At 37.0% G+C, this 18,321-nt stretch overlaps 1 protein-coding gene across 1 annotated transcript in view; it reads right to left on the reverse strand.

The window, feature by feature from the left end:
• The window catches only part of LTBP1 (latent transforming growth factor beta binding protein 1), a 204,995-nt gene that overhangs the window by 78,684 nt on the left and 107,990 nt on the right, over positions 1 to 18,321 (reverse strand). The window contains exon 9 of the mRNA XM_075708573.1: positions 13,660 to 13,731. Coding sequence (XP_075564688.1) covers positions 13,660 to 13,731 — 72 coding nt within the window. The remainder of the gene's footprint in view (positions 1 to 13,659; positions 13,732 to 18,321) is intronic.

The raw sequence follows: 18,321 nt of genomic DNA on the forward strand, positions 1-18,321 counted from the left end.
TATGTGATGTGGGGCAAAAAGCATTGCATCTGTGGGATCACAACTTTGTAATAATTAACAACTGCTTTGATGAAGTTTGCTGTTATGAGGCTACCTGCACCAGTGTCCCATTCCAGGTCTCACTGGGCCTCAGGCCTTTATCACACTTAGGGTTGTATCTATAATTCACTTACTCTCAGAATAGGACCTGTCCAATAATCATCTGGATACCATCTGTAACTAAGTCAGCCAAACTAGGATTTTATTTCAGGAGACAGTAACAATGTAGCTTGCACTGATAATCAAAACCTTAAAATAATAATTAAAAAACCCCAAAACAAAAAAACCCCAACCTATAATTGTCTCTGTCATAAATTGTCATATCTCCTCTTTCAGAAAAATAGAGACAGCACATTGAAACAGACCTGCTTTAAAATGTTTACATGTGTTATTTTTACATAAGACTTTCCCTCCCTATCCCTAAGCTACGAAAAAATGCCTACCTTGGCAATACACTTCAAATGGAAGTCAAATACTCCAGCTAGGAAATACTCCTTGGAAATCAGGTATTAGTGATCATTTCATCTAAAACATGTAATACTTACTACCTTTCCTCTTAGTTTTTATAAAACCTTCACCATTTTATTTGACCTCATTGTATGTTGCAGCCTGATTCAACACAATCAATGAGGATAAGAAGTTGAATATGTAAAATACAACAGATGTGCTGGAGTTTGCTTTTGGAAACCTACAGAAAGACTCTTTCATGTTCCTACCTTCTTCTTCATTTTTCTCTCCAAGTTTGGCTACCTGTCCCACTACACAGGAGCACACGACTTAAGCTCACAGTACAGCAGACTCTAGCAGTTGCCATCTCAGCTGCGATTTTTTCCAAATATTCAGTGTTAAGCTTATCCCTCAGCTCTTCCAATGCTGTACCTAATCTAGTATCTTGACACCACCTGGATCAACTTCACCTCTATGCACTTAGCCACATGTGACAAAGAGTGATTATTTATATCCTAGAACTTTGGATAAAATGTGATGGAAACCACATGAATTACAAAGGATCAGCTCTGCCTCAAAGGAATTTTCAAGTGAAATTCCCAGACTACATGACTTTCTGACCTCAGAGGGAGTGGACTATTTAAAAAGGAGAATGGTATAAGAAAAGAGCACAAAAACTTGGTGAAATATTCTCCTACAGCAGTCTACCTTTTGACCCATCCAATCTTTGAGCAGGAAGATGTCCCATATAAGCACAGAGGTATCTTATTTAAGGATTGCACTAATACAGAATATTTAGTAAGCTAGACTTGTTCTGATGCACTTGATGAAAATTTTTTTAGACAGTTTCTTCAGTTGCTTAGTCTGACTAGGTTCTTTCTTTTGCCCTGAAATCTCAAAATATGATTGAAGGCATCTACAGAGTGCCAACTGATCCCAGAAGGAAGATCATCATTGTTTCAATACCATTCTCTTTTGTGACTATTGCGATGAATTAACTTAAATCTTAACAGCTAGCAAACTAAAGATATTATTGAAACATCCCTAAACAGAAACATATTGATGCTGTTGTAAAGTTGTTGGGTGTGAAAGGACGTATTGCTAACCCTCCACTTTCAAACATCAGGCATGATGAGGAACATAACGGAAGACTATGAAATACCCAGAAGCTAATACAAAAGCAAATACGGGAACACTCAAGAACCCACTATTGAATTTTCTTCCCATTGCCAATTTGGGTTGTCAGATCAGTCCTCAAATGCTAAACCATGGAACAATTCTGCTTGCTCTGCTGAAGCACTGACTCTGACGTCAGAAACAAGTTAGAGGAAGAGACTGTATGCTTTACTCCGAATACAGGCAAAATCTCAATATCCAGGTTCATTTCAAAATGAAAATCCTCAACACAATTAATACACAAATTACACACACGTGTGCAAAAAGCACATACAGATTTTGGAGAAAGAGGAAAAACACAGGAGAAATTAAGAGAAGGAAGAAAGACAATATAAAAAATTAAAAATTAAGATACATACTTTTAATAAGGACTGTGCTCTTTTATTCTAATCTGACTTTTGCTTTTTATAGTTTAATATTAGTTACTCATTGGTGTTGACATTGGTACATACAGTGAAACTAATTGCTCACTTTCTACATTGTAATAGCCAGATGTTTTTAACAACTTTCTCCCTTTACAAATTCTAAGTATACATTTTTATTTATAGGAAGATTAAACTATACTACTGGGAAAAAAAAAAGGAAGATATCTCCCAGAGAACATACGTAAAATACCGCTTTTTCTTGTCACTTTTTCTGGAATGTATATACATGTAGAATTAGCAGAAATGCTTTGTCTAGTGAAGACAGCATTTAAATTTTAAATCAGTGAAAAAGACAACTTTTTAAAAATAATATTAATTTGACTTTGAGTTTACAGTTCTTATTTTCAAGGAAAGACCAAGTCTCTTGTTTGTTAACCATTAAAATACATTGCTATTTGCCTATATGTCATCATTACAAAAAATTTGGCACTTTTCCTTCCTATCTAGGAGGATAACTCTACCATTCTACGTGTATTTAAGCAAGGTAAGTAATTACATAGCTTAAAATAAGTGAATTCATACTTTCAATGTTTAAAATGATTAATGATGCATTTTGCATTTATTAGATGATGATTTTGCTCATTGTTTGCATTAAGCTTCATTTTAAGGAATGTTAAAAATCTATATATGGATAAATTTTATTATTTGAAAATTGAAAGTATATAGGCATGTAAAAACCAAAAAGTAAAATTGTGCAAAGACACACATAGATGAGAAAAAAAAAAAATTATGAAACCTGCTTTCTAACTTGGATTTGAATAATTTTATTCACAACGCTAGTATTATCTGTACTACTCAAATGAACCATATCTTTTAAGTTTGTAGAACTGTACCTGTACTTTGTAGAAGGAAAAAATGATGTCTGTTGTTATAATTCTCAAGCAGTTTTTCAACTTTTAATAATTTAGGTACTGAACTGAAATGCATATATATATTTACAGTGAAATTCAGAAAAAACAATTTTTGTTCTGCAGAAAGGGGTACAAAATCTGGCTTTACACTTAAACAAATTCTAGTTACAGGTTACAGAGTTCCACTAGCTGAGCTGGAAACATTCAAGGTCAGGCTGGATGGGGCTCTGAGCAACCTGATCTAGTTGAAGATGTCCCTGCCCATTGCAGGGGGGCTGGATGAGATGACCTTGAAAGGTCCCTTCCAACCCAAACTATTCTATGATTCTATGATCTTGAATACCTAGTAGCAAAACTGTACTATTTGGATTTTACAATGATTTTTTTTTAATATAGCTTATATTTAAGTCTTTATACAGATAAACTGTAACTGTGAATTTTAAAGTAAAGTGAATTTACATATCATCTAAATAGAAATTAAGCACAACTTTACAGATTGGAACTTTATTTCATGTCACTGCTGAGAAAAACTGGCATAGGACCATATCGAATGGATTCGGTGATACTGGGAGAATCCTGTTTTAGAGCTTTGCCTACTAATAGTGAAGGTTTCATGGCATTATTTACTGAAATGGCTAACTTGCAGGTAGATGGGATCTTCCTATAATTCATCAATACTCAGTCATCTTTCTTTCCAAATGATTCAACTATTCTGCAGGAAACATTCACAGATGCTGTCATTACTTCCTCTGTATTAAATCTCTTCCCAGATGAACTGTTCTTGTATGTCTAGTATTTAAAAGCATGACACCCCAATCACATGTACTCTGTTATTGCTATTTAAAGTGGGCACTGCTACATTTATGTAACAGCTTATATGTATGTAAATACTAATGAATATTCCTTCTAGAGTTCCTGATACGGATATTTCTCTTGTTAAATTTGTCCATTTTTTAAAGTTAACTTTATTGTGCATGTTCAGATGCCTCAGCATAACTTAATTATAGTGTATTTTAAGTGCCTCTTTTCCAAGTCGTGTCTTCTCAATGAGCTCATAGAATTACTGAGCTGATGCTCTATGCTGAATTATTACGCAAGCCTATCTAGGGATTCAACGGAAACAAGCTACAAGTTGATTAAAAACACCTTCAAATTTTCAAAAAAACCCCATACATATGCGTTAGAATAGTGTTTATTTAACAACTTTGGGTTAAAAAAAAAAAAACAACCCACCTTTCAGATTTACTATCTACTTCACTTTATTTCCGACTGTGGTAAAAGGCCACCTACCCAAAATGTTTCCTACCACCTGCCAGCCTGCCCAGCTGTGCAAATTGCACTGGAATCAACTTGTTCAGACAGCTGAAAAAGAAATCTGATTCACGATTAACAGACTTTTTTTTCTTTTTAGCCTTCTATTTCTTGTATACGGACATAAAAAGTATTTATTTCAGTTTTAAATCAGTATAGCAATAAGAATTCATTTGCTCTATTGTAAAAACTAGAGGAAAAGCTACTTTAAAGTTGTCTGAACAATCCTTTGTTGTGCATAAGTATGAACTGACGACATGCTTGTAGAGTGATTTGATCAACTGCCTTCATCTACACAGAGGAAATATTTTAAGGGACTATGTAGCAGTACTATAAAACCATACACATGTAAATAAAGCTTTCTAAAGACCAACTAAATATTAATTTTCAGTTTCCTAGGAAAACAGAGTAATGAAGCTCCACTGGTAAAAACTGCATTCTGCATTAGTGATACAGAAAAAAAAAAATGTTAAGCAAGGAGCTTTTCCACACAGCACCTTGCATGGCTCCACAGCAAACTCTCACAGTAGGTGCTGTTATTTATGATTTATAAAGAACTGGTAAATAAAGCACTGATTTTGTAATAGCTGGTGCCTGATAATGTGAATGACTTGACCCTTCTCAATGGTAATAAACTGGTGTAACCCCACAGGCATGAAAGAAGCACTGTCATTCTGCACTGACTGACAGTCTGACCCTTTGCTGTTACTCCTTAGTATTATACACGCCAAATACATGGAACTGGTCCTTGACACCCTGTCCTCCTAGATTTGGTCATCTGTCTCCATGGAAGTTTGACATGAAATGAAAGCTTTACTCCTACTTTGGATCTGTTGAGATAGCAGTGGAAGCCACATGCCATCCCAGAGGCCCTGCTGGTGACTTGCTCTCACAAGTTCATCCAAACGCACAAAAGCTTTGCCATAACCAGGGTCTTGACAGTGGTGCTGCAGTACTGTACAGGTGAGACTGCTGTGCCTCAGGTCCTCCTATATCCTCTTCTAAGCACACAGCTTGGTATATGGTGAGGTCAGCCACCATGCTCTCCTCCAGAGCCACCACAGTGCTCCCAGCTTCAAACAACCGAGACACGGCAAACAAACCACTGCTAATCTATCCCACAATCTTCCCCACTAAGGAGAACTTAAAACAGGCTCTCTTAACAGCAACAGTTAGTGTTTGATACCTTCCCACAGATTTGTATAGGTCTACTGGGTGTCAGGTCAACCTGCTCTCGGAAAACGCAATGTGTTAATGACCCACTGCCACTGAATTTCCCAGGGAAAAAAAGAAGCTAAACCAACTATTTCCTAACTGAATGCTTGTCTGCTCACGTGAAGAGTGTGACTAAGAACGAAGTAATCTTCATGACTTAAAAAAAACCCCAAACAAACCAAACCTCCAAAACCAAACAGAAGTGAAGGAGGAAGATGGGAACAACGTAAGATGGTATTCACTTAAACAAGAAAGCACATGCTAACATTGAACTTGTTAGAAACCGTGATAATTACATATAGTTTTACTAAGTCCAAAACCACTTCATCTTCAAAGAACATTACATACATTAATTAGTAGATAGAAGATGGAAATGAATGGATAACTCAGATATCAAAATGAAAATTTACTTTACTCATGGCTTTTTCTCCTTGCTTTCTAAGAACATTCACAAAGAAATTTTATTTGTATCTTTGTCCAGAGTAAGTCAATCTTCAAGGTTTCACACTAGAAATGCCCCAAAATACAACTGTGTTTTGAAAGCACTTTACAAGAATCTTGTTCCTCAAATAGTTAAGAAAATCAGATGAAGAATTGACCTCAGTTTTTACTCATGACCACACACACACATATTTCCAATTACATGGGGTAAATGTCACAATACTAAATTAAATTTCATTAAGTCTAAGTGCAAGCAACAGTTAATACAACAACCTATTTTCTTCTAATAACTGTGATTTAGGGAAGGACTGAATAGTCCAGAAGAAATAAAAAACCAGAAAACTTTTGAAAAACAGCTTAACCCTTATTTTTTACTTTGCTCTAAACAGTTCTTCCTTGCTTAAAGACCCAAAACCCCAGTGGCTTTTCAACACCTCAATCTATATCACGAGGGTCAGGTTCTTTTATACAAGTATTGATTTACTTGTTCAGCTCTCTTACATGCATTGCATGCTGGGGAATTGTGATGACTGAAAAAGAAATACATGAATCAAAACTTTAAAAGAAGAAAAGTTAGATATGGGATCAAATTCTGTTCTAAGGTACTTAAACTTAAGTGACAAAGCATTTATACACCTAATGGAAGGTTTCTCTCTGGCTATTGTATAGGTATTTGTGTACAGAAGGGTACAATGTAGTAGAATCTCTTTCTCCACTGCATGACGATGCATGGAAGAACCCTGTGCTGGAGGGGAGGACATGCTGCAGAAGGTATTATCTTCCAGTGTTCTGCTTAGATTCTCCAATTCTATAATGTCTTTTAAAGTCGATTAAAACAGTCTTTGGGGCTGCACTAGCTGCTGTTCAACACTACTTTCGTTCTCTACTGGAAACCTACATGCAATGTTCTCCTACCTTTCCTTGAGCAATGGCATGCCTAATTCAATCACATTCAGGAAGTGAATCATTTCAGCTTTATTCCAGCATCAATGACACCATAATGTAGCCTGAGTATCCCTTCTCCAAGGATAACAAACCATTCCAAGTGTAAACACCGAGTCCTAGGAAAAATTCCTGTGCCTGCTTATAATGAGATGTGTACCTGTCACTTACTGCAAAAGAATATGCTTTGCTTGGTTACTGTAAAACACGCTGAGTGATTTACTGGGTCATCATAAAGCTACTGTAACCTCCTTTAATTTGCCCATTTACTGAAATACTTTACTTAGATTCCTCAGCAAGCAAATAGGAAAAGGCTTCACAGCCTACTGGTCCTCCACACTAACAGGTCAACACGGCCTGAAGAGCTTGATGCTTGCTATAGCAAGGGAAGTGCTGCAGTAGGACTAGTTGATCAGCAGAGAGCTGTTTTGCTATAGACCAACCTACAAAAGCTGACGGTTGGAATATCAGCCCTGTAGTGTTTCCCTTTGGCAGCCTCCAGCTGGAAGAGTATTTAGGAAGAGAAGTTCACTGTGTTTTGGCTGTGTTAACCATTATAACAGCTCTTCAGACCACCCAGGCCCAGCTGGCCTAATGCAGAATCACAGGAAACACCACAGTGGTGTAAAGCTGTCTTCTCTCTCTTCAGCCTTGTAGCTCTTTTGGACACATGGAGCAAGTCCACTCTCTACCCTTTTCAGATAGCGAGTGAGGCCCATATTTGGTCACAGACATACTGGAATTTGAAACATTCCTATAAAATGAAATTCATTCTTTCATCTCCATGCTTAACACATTGAATTTATGCTCATCAAAATCATCACAGCTCGGAGCATTTAACCACATTTAAACATTTAACTTAAAAACAAAATTCTAGAACTGAACGTACATATTTATTAATGTGTTCTGGTCGAAGCCACAATCTTCTGACAGTATGTTATTTAAATCTATCTATTCATTTTAAAGAAAATATTTTTGCTCAAGAAAAACAGTCTGTGAGTTCAAAAAAGTCAGGGGTCACTACAAGAATTTTGTACAATGCAAATGTAAACAAAAATAGTCTCTAATTTGTTTTTAAGAAATCATTGCTACCATTCATGTAAAGAATGCAGTCAAATTTATTTCAGGAGCACTGACAACTCTGAAATCATAGTGTCAACTATCAAAATTGGATCAGGGTTTGGCGGTTTTTTTCTTTATTATTTTCTATTAATTTATTAAAATTTTCATAAACAAGGCTGAAGAACACTAAGAAGTCATTTACTATTAATTAAATTAATAATCCCTCTTTTGAAACAACAGATCTCGTGTATACAATGCGTTTTCTATTTTACAAATTTGGTATGTGATTTTTGATAACATGAATAAATCTGTCTCAATAGACAATGAAAAAATCAGATTCTCCAGCTCACATTACATGTATCAACAGAAGAAAACAACTTACAATTTCACAATTTTTAAGACAACACATGACATAGATGACAAGGCATAAAAACTAAATATGCAATAGCCTCCGGCTGGGATAGTCACGATATCCAGAAGGTTCTTATGAAAATTGGACCAAGAAAGGGAACTTGCAGAAGTAGAAAGCCTAGTCAGACCACCACAGCTCTGGTAGCTGCACTGAAATATTCAGAATAAACTTGTGGCTAGAAAGTACTGCAGCCCTTCTCATCCCCTCTGTCCCAAGTGCCCGGAGGACACACGCAATCTCAACATCAGCAGCCCACAGCTGATTCCAGGCCTAAGCACCATGGAAAGGTAAATTTCTGAAGGGGAACTTCTGCACGTAGCTCTGAAATCAGATTTCTATGCTTTTCAGAAACTGACTTCGTTTAAATGACTAAGTAATAAAACTGAACAGATAATGTTTATCTCCTTTTGATGCAAAGCAAGCAACTTGGCTTTCGAGAAGAACAGCACACACTTAAGACACTTCGCTGCATTTAAGCAAAGCAAGCCTTCTAGATCAGTTATATACTAATTAGAATTTGTCAAAGTACTGGGCAACTTCTTAATTAGAAATGGCCTAGTGGTCAGTCATTAAATGTTATAGTAATATCTGCCTTGACAGATGTTTTAATGCATAAGTGCTTTAATATGCATAATATGTCATGTTGCAAATTAAGACTGGAACATATAATTTATGTCTCATTTGTGAAAATTTGACTCATTCTGGTAGGTATATGCTAGGCTTCACTGGGAGTGCCATCTGACTGAATGATCTCCAAATTGGCTCAATATGCAGGCACCAGTTTTTATTCTCTTTATGAAAATCAATTACAACTGTACCTACTAACACCACTGAAAATACTGTTCCAACTGGTTCTGCTATAGCTATATTGTTAACCACTATTAATATCCTCAGTTCTAAGAAAAATATAATATCCAGATTTTACTGTCTCCAGTAAACTGCGTTGATTGTTTCAACAATAACCTGATTAGTGAGAACAACAAGGGGAAAAAGAAACACACAACAAGGCTTGATTGCTAATGAAACTATTGCAATATATATTTTTTTAAAATTACAGAAAAAAATGTTGCTTATGCTAAGAAATGACCCACTGATTTCTTCTGAGCTAACAGAGTAGCAGCAGGAGAAATCAATCCAACTCATTTTGTGCTTCTGCGTGGAATTTACTGGAATGCAAGTTTGCAGAGCCATACTTTTCAAACACATAATCAATGTCCAAACAGCAACCCAGCCCAGTTTCTGGAGATATATTTATTTCTCAGTATGATCATCATAAAAGAACTTCTTTGAAAGAAGGTTGTTAACTTAGTAGCTAAGTAACATTAAATAGCATTTCTTATGAAGCAAAGCTCTTTTATTACTTAAAAGTAATAAAATATATATAAAACATGCAGAGAAAACAAATTTCTTACTGAATTTTAGGGACAAATATAGGAGGGGCAGAATATACCTTCAGAAGTTATTTTTAAATCATGATGAAGCCAAGGGAAAAAAGCTTGATGTCCCCAGAGCATATGATTACAGAATTTGATCCATCAACATACAAGTACGAGTTTCTGCAAGCTCATATATATTTAATTTTAAGCATATGGGGACTTTTCAAGAACTTCCACGAACAACTTTTTACTTCACTGAAAAACAACAAGTGTTCAGGTATTTTTCCAGTTCCTCAAGATAAGATTTTTGAAGTGCTCTATTGGCAGTATGTTAGTTTCCTGAAAAAGGAATCCAACCTTTTCACCAGCTGTTTTTTTCATTCTGTTTCAGTTTTCCAAGAAAACCATTAGCAGAAGGAGGAAACACTAAGTATAATTCTAAACAGGGAACCAGAAATTAGCATTGCATGTGGATTCTGACAAAGAAGTTGCAAGTCTGATAAGCTGTATTTTGGCTTTAATGACAGCCTTAGGGCATCCATGTATGTACATGTAATAAATCATCCCATTGAAAAGATAATTACTGAGGGGGGGAAAAAGCTTTCTTGATAGCAATTACACTGAACTGTTCGAATTAGCATACCCACAGATGGTTCTTTGTTGTCCTACATACACATTAGAAAGAAGAATGTTTCTTTACATTAGTTCACTCACTTGAAAGGAAAAAAAAAATCAGGACCTGGGTATTAATCACACTAAAACTACATAGGCTTTCTAAACTAGGGAGACTTTTGACTGCAAAACCAATGTAGAACAAAAGGTTAATTAGGCTTTTAGGCCTGAGTTTTCAAAGGCAGTGAAAGTTGGATGGGTATCTAGGTGAAAACAGCAATCTCTTTTAGCTGCAGGCAGGGATTCAGAAATATATCCCCATTACTATTTGGTCTGGCAATGCTGGCCCTTTCTGAGCATGGACACAGCATGCACACTCTTTCAGCAAAGAATAATCTAATTAAAATGTATACTTGCATATGGACATGCTGTGCCACTCCTTTCCAATTTAATTGTAAGGATTATTACAATAATATGAATACTCCCCCACCAGCAGCTTAAACAGTTTTCTCTTCACAGCTATTGCTGCTGCTTTCCTCTGTGTTTGTGATATGAACATCTGTTTCTTCATTAGCACTATCCTCTTCTCTTCTAGAAAAGCACGTCTGATTCAGACAAACACAAACAGGACACTTTTGCCTGACCCATTGAGAAGCACATGCTAATGACCAGTTCAAGACTGAAATGCACCCTGCCAGCAGCTTTCACATATGAAGCTAGCTTTCCTGATGACTGCTCAGAGGTCAAAATCCTGACCCTCTGAAAGGAAATGGTAGTCTTGTTACTTAGTTCAATAGGACTCGATTTCTTCCTGGCTTTGTTTCATGGGTATTCCTTCTCCCAGTTCCTTCCTTATTTGTACCTCATTTTTGAAGTGTGCTGGTGGGTAAATTACAGAGAAGCCACCCAAGCCTCAATAAGGCAATAAGGGGAAGCTGCAGCAGTCACCACCTCTGTCCTCTCCAGAAGGTTAAGAGACTGTCCCCATCCTCAATTCATCAACATTCAACTTCATGGTGGGATACTCTGACTCCCATTGTCTGATTAAACACTAGGTTATAAGTTTCCGTGTATCAACTATGAGTCTACAGCTTGCTCTCTTCTGCAATAATGATATCAGTAATAAAACAAACTGTTTAAAGCCTCGTATTTCTTGCAGTATTAGTTACGTAGTACAAAGATGTGTCAGGGGAAAAACTATCAAAACCCAGTACAACAAACAATAACTAGCCTACCAGGTATGGATCTATTTCTGCACACTACCATGGCGGGACTTAGCTCCCTCTCATGTGCCTACCCAGAGACATATGTTCTCCCTCTCTATCAGCCTGTCACTGCTCAACGAAACAGCTTCCTGGCCTACTTCTGGCAACCTTCACAAGCACCAGACCATTTTTAACTGTCTGTAGCCCCCGATTAAGGACCTTAAGTTTCCATGAAATAAGGTTTGCCAACACCTAGGCACAACCCCTTGAAATAAACTGTAATGCCCTACTCGCCTTTAAATACCTGCTGGGTTGCTGCTGTCTAGGAAACCATTATGTATACAGTGGGATTTGCGCACAACTACTGGAGATATCAAAAGCTCCTGTCTTTCCTGGACCATGTTCAGAGGAATGCATGATGGTACTAATGCATCATGGCATCTTCCAGACATATTCTGTGCTCAAAGTTAGAAATCCTCTCTTTTGCAGACTCTGAAAAACCTTGTTACACAGAATGAGACAATCTCTTTTGAAATGGCTGGAAACATCTTGCTGATACATATGCACCACCTACGTGTTTCATTTGGGTGTGAAAAGATGGCCCACCTACGCCTTACACTCGCCTCCTTCACCATTTCACTTTGCAGTCCTCATCAGTAAGTTGCCATCAACATCTCCCCATCCCTTTTATTTATTAAGAGGACTCTACAGTCTTTCACTGCAGATCAGGCAACAAGCTCTTGAGATGCAATTTGCAGCTCTCCTCCTTTTAGATTTTTATTATTTTGACTCAACCCAATTTTCTCTCACAATCCTCCAAATGCCCCTACCCTGCAAGATGGTAAACCACTAGGTAGAGAACGGACCGGCAGATAGGTTCAGGTGCCTATGCTTTCAGGTAGCAGCTGACATCTCCTGGGACGTTTGTGTTTAGTGCTCTAAAACTGTATTTTTTTTGGTTGGTAAAATAATTCCTTTATGTGGCTGGCTGCTGCACGTTCCTTCATCAACATGCTAACTGAAAGTTTTCAGTTAAATGAAATCAACTTTATCTCCAAAGTGCCTACATATATCCTTTAATGCCAATTACTCTTTCATTTTCTCCTCTCCACCACCACCCCTATTTGTTGGGACCTCTTTTACCCTTGCAGTGTCAACAATGACTAACAAACCTGACCACAGGCCAGTGTCAGCCTCACTTGAACTCATTCTTCCCTTCATTCCCTCTCCAGAGCACCACTGTAGGATTGCTCACATCTTCTCAAAGGTCCTTTCTCTTGTTTACTTGAGCTGTGCCAAACAAGTTGGACAAGCAATTAAGCTTTTTCCTACATCATCTGGCAGCTCTGTTCAATACTCCAAGATACACAGAAAGAATGAGCATATGTCTATGGTCATCTGTTTAGCTTCATCAGTTAGCGATGCCATAGGCCAGAAGAATCAAAATGCCCCAAGCCTTTCTGTGGAGCTGCATGATCCTGCAGACCCCACAACCCTGTACATTTTGATAACTTCTATGTTTACAGCCAGGAGATATAGGGTATAATCTTGGAGTAATACAACTTATGCAGTATCTAACTTCATACATCCTCACCTGTGCTATGCACGTTCTTGCAATACGTGGGTCACTGCTTTACATGGTAGCTAGGCACACATGGTTTTTCATTTCCACTTAACAGTGACATTATCTGGCTGTTCTCAGTGCTGTTGTGTCTAAACTCTTAAGTCCAAAAGAATTGTTCTCTGATTACTCTATACTTTCATGATTACAGAAATTACTCTCTATTGCTAGTTTCATCTGACTTAACTGAGTAAGCCTGCAGGTTCACTGTTCAGCAAAAGAACTGACAGAACAATGTGTTTCTACTTAAAAACAAAGTAAATGAATCCTTATGAAGTCATCTTTATAAATCATCAAAGAAAATGGGAGTATATGTAAAAGTTTTAAAAGTTTTTTGCCTCGGAGCAAAAAATAACACTCTATGGAGTTGCCAGTATTTGGAAAGAGTTAAAAGTAGCATCAACATTTTTTCCCAAATACAAATCAATGGACTGCATCCATTCATCTAGTCATAAATAGCAACAAATCTGTCACAGAAACCTGGTACTCAAAATAAACACAATCAATTGTGGGTGCTATCGTACCTTGACAAAATGTAGCATTGATCCTCTTGTAGCCTTGTGGGCATTCCATCATAGGACTGTATCCATGGTAAGCTGAAGAAAAAAATTATGTCAGTTAAATACTGCTGATTTATGTGCTTAAATAAGAGAGCCTGACAGCCAAATTATTATGTAACTATAAAAAAATATCATTGTAAGATTTTATGATGTATGGTTAAGCATAAAAGGTCAAGAAATTAGAATTAGAAGTTGTATAGGTAATCTAAATTCCATCTTTTTCCACATGTATTCCACTTAAGATTTCAGGTATCCAGTCAAATTTATATTTTTTCCAAAACAGAAATCTTTGAAATCAGGACATTATCTTTCATCCTAGTTGTTCTCAAATACTCAGATAGTTACTTTCCCAAACCAGCTACAAATGTCATGTTGGGAAAAGATAAAGTTGAAGATTCATGATGGAAACTCAATGGCTTTAAAACTGAAAGCAGCTTTGGAAAGCAGAAGTATCTTCAGTGTTAAGAAAAATTGTTGGGTACCATTTCTCCTGCCACAATGAATTAAAAAATATTTGAAATACATAGGAAACAGAAGCAAACGAACTTTTAAAACAAGGCAAAAAGAAGAAAAAAGCTTATTTGTGGTTTACTTAAAGTTGCTGAATTTTAGAAACCGTGCAACTTATTGGCTGATCAGTGTAAACTGTCAAGGGCATAACAACACTGCAAAATACAGACTGAATTAAATTTTGCCAAAATAGAAAGTGTTCAGTTAACTAGATTTTTATTTCTATTTATTGCCTCTTTCCTCCACTTAAGGTTGCCTTTGAGACTACAGAAAACTGTTTATTGATTCTTAAACTGTTATAACACCATAAATGAGAGCAGTAACTTCTTTGTACGGTTATGCACTAAAAGCTAACCTCTTGGCAAAGCCCCGTACTTTATTAAACATACAGGACTAAACTTTTGGCACTATGATAATATAAGTGCCTTTAATAAGAGTCAAGAGAGTTTTTTCATAATTTGAATGCTACAACAGAGATACCTTACATTTGGTCAGATCTTTTGTTTTCCTTTAAAAGTGTTCTAAATGTTCAGCAGGCCAAAAAAAAAATTTCAAACACGTTACTTTCCATCTTTACTGTATATAAACTGTCAAATAAGACAGAACAACTGAGTGAAATAATGTTTTCAATTGGCTTCGCTTCACATATAATGCCTGAATTGCACATTTATCCCTGCAGCTTCTTTTAAAACTGGTAAATGGTTGACTATAAGGGTGTAAAAAAAAGAAAAAAAACCCAATTATTTTCATTAGTTCTAAAGCTTTTCTTATTCTTTGGAAAAATTTAAGTGATGTTCTTGAATAGCTGCTTTTGGAGTGAGATAGTTTTATTTCAAATTGCTGTGAATTATTTTAAATAATTGCTTAATTAGAACATTAAGATTCTCCTTACAGATTGCTTAAAGTGATAAAATGGTTAAACACAAAAACGTACAGGTCAAAATACAGAAACAATGTTCTTACAGTTTTGAACACATACTTGTCCATCTTTATACTGACTACAACCATTTTAACACAAACTAAAATTTGAAAATTTCATCTCTCACCAAAAAAGTGGCAGCTATTATTTTCAAGGCAGTGCCAATCTCTTCACAATGTTAATATTAAAACCAGATGAAATTTAAAGTAAGATTTTCAAAAGCGCAATGCATTAGCCTATTCCTGGTCCTCAAAAATGTCAGTGAAACTCCTAATGCTCATGTTGGCAGAGTCAGATTCATAACTGCACTGATTATGTCCTACCTTATCCGTGTTTGCCATTTCAGACCTGATTCAATTCCCACTAAAATCAAGAGAGTCTCTAACTTTTTGTGGGCAAGAATGGTACCCTACAGTACAGCCTGGCAGAGGAAAACAGAGGAAGAGCAAAGCTCTTCCAGTTGTAGATGGAGACCAGCCCATAAACTATGCCAGGCCTTTTCCAGTGCTGCAACCCATTTTCCCTTCCAGGGTGATTCAGCTGCTCTAGAAAGTGCAGTGGTGGAGTGAGGTCAGAGATTTTAACCTCTCCCTCCCTCCTCGTCCTCCTACTCCCACACTGAACAGGAAATAGCGGCTTACTAGCAGCTGTTTTCTTCCTTCTACAAAAAGCAGCAACGCAAGCAGGTTGCAGTAGAGTAAGGAACTTATTCAGTGATGGCTAGTGATCCATGTGGGAGCTGGATGGAGTCCTACATTACTTACCCTTTACTCACTTAGACAACCTGTTTGTAATTATTAACTGTTAGCAAAAAGCCTGAACAATCATAACATTCCCCATGTAACACAGAAATGCACTTTGTCTTAAAAGTTGTCTTCTGCAGAAGCCCTCAAAAATGGAGATCTGTTCCAAAATTTCTTCTTTTATTTTTCAGTAATACTGCATAACCCGTAAACTTAGAGACATGGGAGCTGTCTCAGGCCAAGGCACTTGACTTTGCAACAAGACAGAAGCCCTGACTGAGCAGTGGCTATTACCCAAAATATGCAAGTACATCTTTACAAAGTGACAAAGCCCTATTTAAGTCCATGGAAACAAGACACCTGCAAACTTAAATACATCCTTAAGAGTTGACTAAACAGGGAAGAAAAGTGCCTGCTACTGAGACTGAAGTATATGCTTAAATATTTTGCTGAAGTGGGTTTTGCAGAAGATCACATTAAATGCAACCTGATCATGTATTATTATAAAAACAGGTCAATCTTAAATGAAGTTTATGAAGCATAAAACTATAAAAGCAAAAGGAAGTCCATTTGCTTTCAAAACGTCTACAATAAGAGGGTAATACCAATTCAGTGAGGTATCAGAACAGGTCAAAATGTTCTGGACACGGGACTAATACGGGACTAACTTTGCTTGCTGAGACACTACCATGGACACCACTTAACTGATAACTTACTAATAATTTACTTGACTCCCAAGGTTTTCCATCCAATATCATATACACATATATATAAATATATACATGCATACTTTTTTTGCCACTGAAATTTTCTCATTATTGTTAAAAAAAAAAAAACCCACACCCAACCCAAACTTGATGAAATACAAATCCTTAAGCAGGCACTTCAGACTTTCATTAAATCTTATCATAAATTTACATTTATCTTTGTTTGCTCTTCAGAAGCATAACACTTTGATACTGACATGAGGCTTGATTTGACACCTACGCCCAAAGGACACTTAGGCCTATATCCAAAACAAGTTGTGTGCCTAAGTTCAAACTGAACATCTATAAAACTCTAAGATGCTGTAAGATCACTTAAACTCATGCTGCAAGATCACTTAAACTCCAAATTTATCACCTTAAGTTCTCAGAAATCTGAAGTCACCATTTGTACTCATGCAGAATTGCCATAAGTCATGGCATGATTGAATAGCATCATGCTTAACTCATTCCTAAATCAAATCTAGACTAAGAAATTACATATCCCTCTACCAAAGCGTCCTGACAGATTCAGCGAATATTCTTTGAAGCATACACCTACCAAATCATACTCTTGATGTAATGTAGTGGTAGATGACACTGTATTTTAATCTCGAGAAAACAGGCAGTGTACCCATCTCCTCCTCCCTTCTTAAAACACCGCTGTAACAGTGAGAGCTCCCAACTAGAAAGATGAGACATGTATCGCATTATGTCTAGGAGACACAAAAAAACCCCTTACTTTCCAGGAATGCTTTAATCACAAGGACAGGATTATTCCAAGTGGCAACATTCTCTGGCTCCTCTTGAAATCGTATAGTTACATTCAAAAAAACAACTCCAGATTGAGCCAGAAAGCAGGAGTGAGCATGACTCATACCATAAGTAATTAAGGACACTGGGAAAGAGCCTGGGTTCCCAGTCCTGTTCCAAGAATTCTTTCTACATTTTACGGGTTAGGGCATCTCCTCATAGGTATAAAATGTAGATTAGAAATTATTCTGGCAGATAAAGGACCTCTGAATTGCCCCATCTTGAGCAAGTGTGCTAGCCCATTAAGCTTTTATTATAAAGGACAGTGCTCATCTAATTAGCATTTCAAAAAAATTATTCTTACTCAGTGCTTTGAAAAAAGGGTGGTGGACTTCCCTTCAGGAGAGGTTTTAGGGTGAACTCAGGCACTTCTTACGAAGCATCTGGGGACCAGGATTTCGGACGTGGTTTGTCCCAGTGTTTCCCTGTTTGCTTGCTCCTAACATGATGCCGAGCATGCTGGCATTAAGCAGCTGCCTGATCAACACGCTATTGTGGATTCCAGGCTGAGGAGACCAGTGTTTTACCTGAGCTACAACGAACTAGCACATGGGCTTCCCCTTGAACCAGGCACCAAAAATTTGTATTAGTAGTTCCAACCAGTTTTTGGTTGAAGCACGTTTCAGGCTTTTGTGATTTTCCCATGGTACACACCTATATCCACTAAGCAACATTCTGCACACCCCCATGCTTCTGACGAACAAAAAATTTCAGCTGTAGTTAAATTGCTACTTCTTTAGAGAAAGCTACAAAATCATGACACATTTCACAATCCATACACCAATACAGAATGTGTGTGTCTCTTAGAAACTGTATTTACATGCTACAGGAATAAAAGTTTAGATACCTGAGTCTTTTATTAACTATGGACTTCAAAGACACCCAGGAGGCTCTCTTT

The sequence above is a fragment of the Pelecanus crispus genome, chromosome 3 (assembly GCF_030463565.1).
Source record: "Pelecanus crispus isolate bPelCri1 chromosome 3, bPelCri1.pri, whole genome shotgun sequence".
Lineage (NCBI taxonomy): Eukaryota > Metazoa > Chordata > Aves > Pelecaniformes > Pelecanidae > Pelecanus > Pelecanus crispus.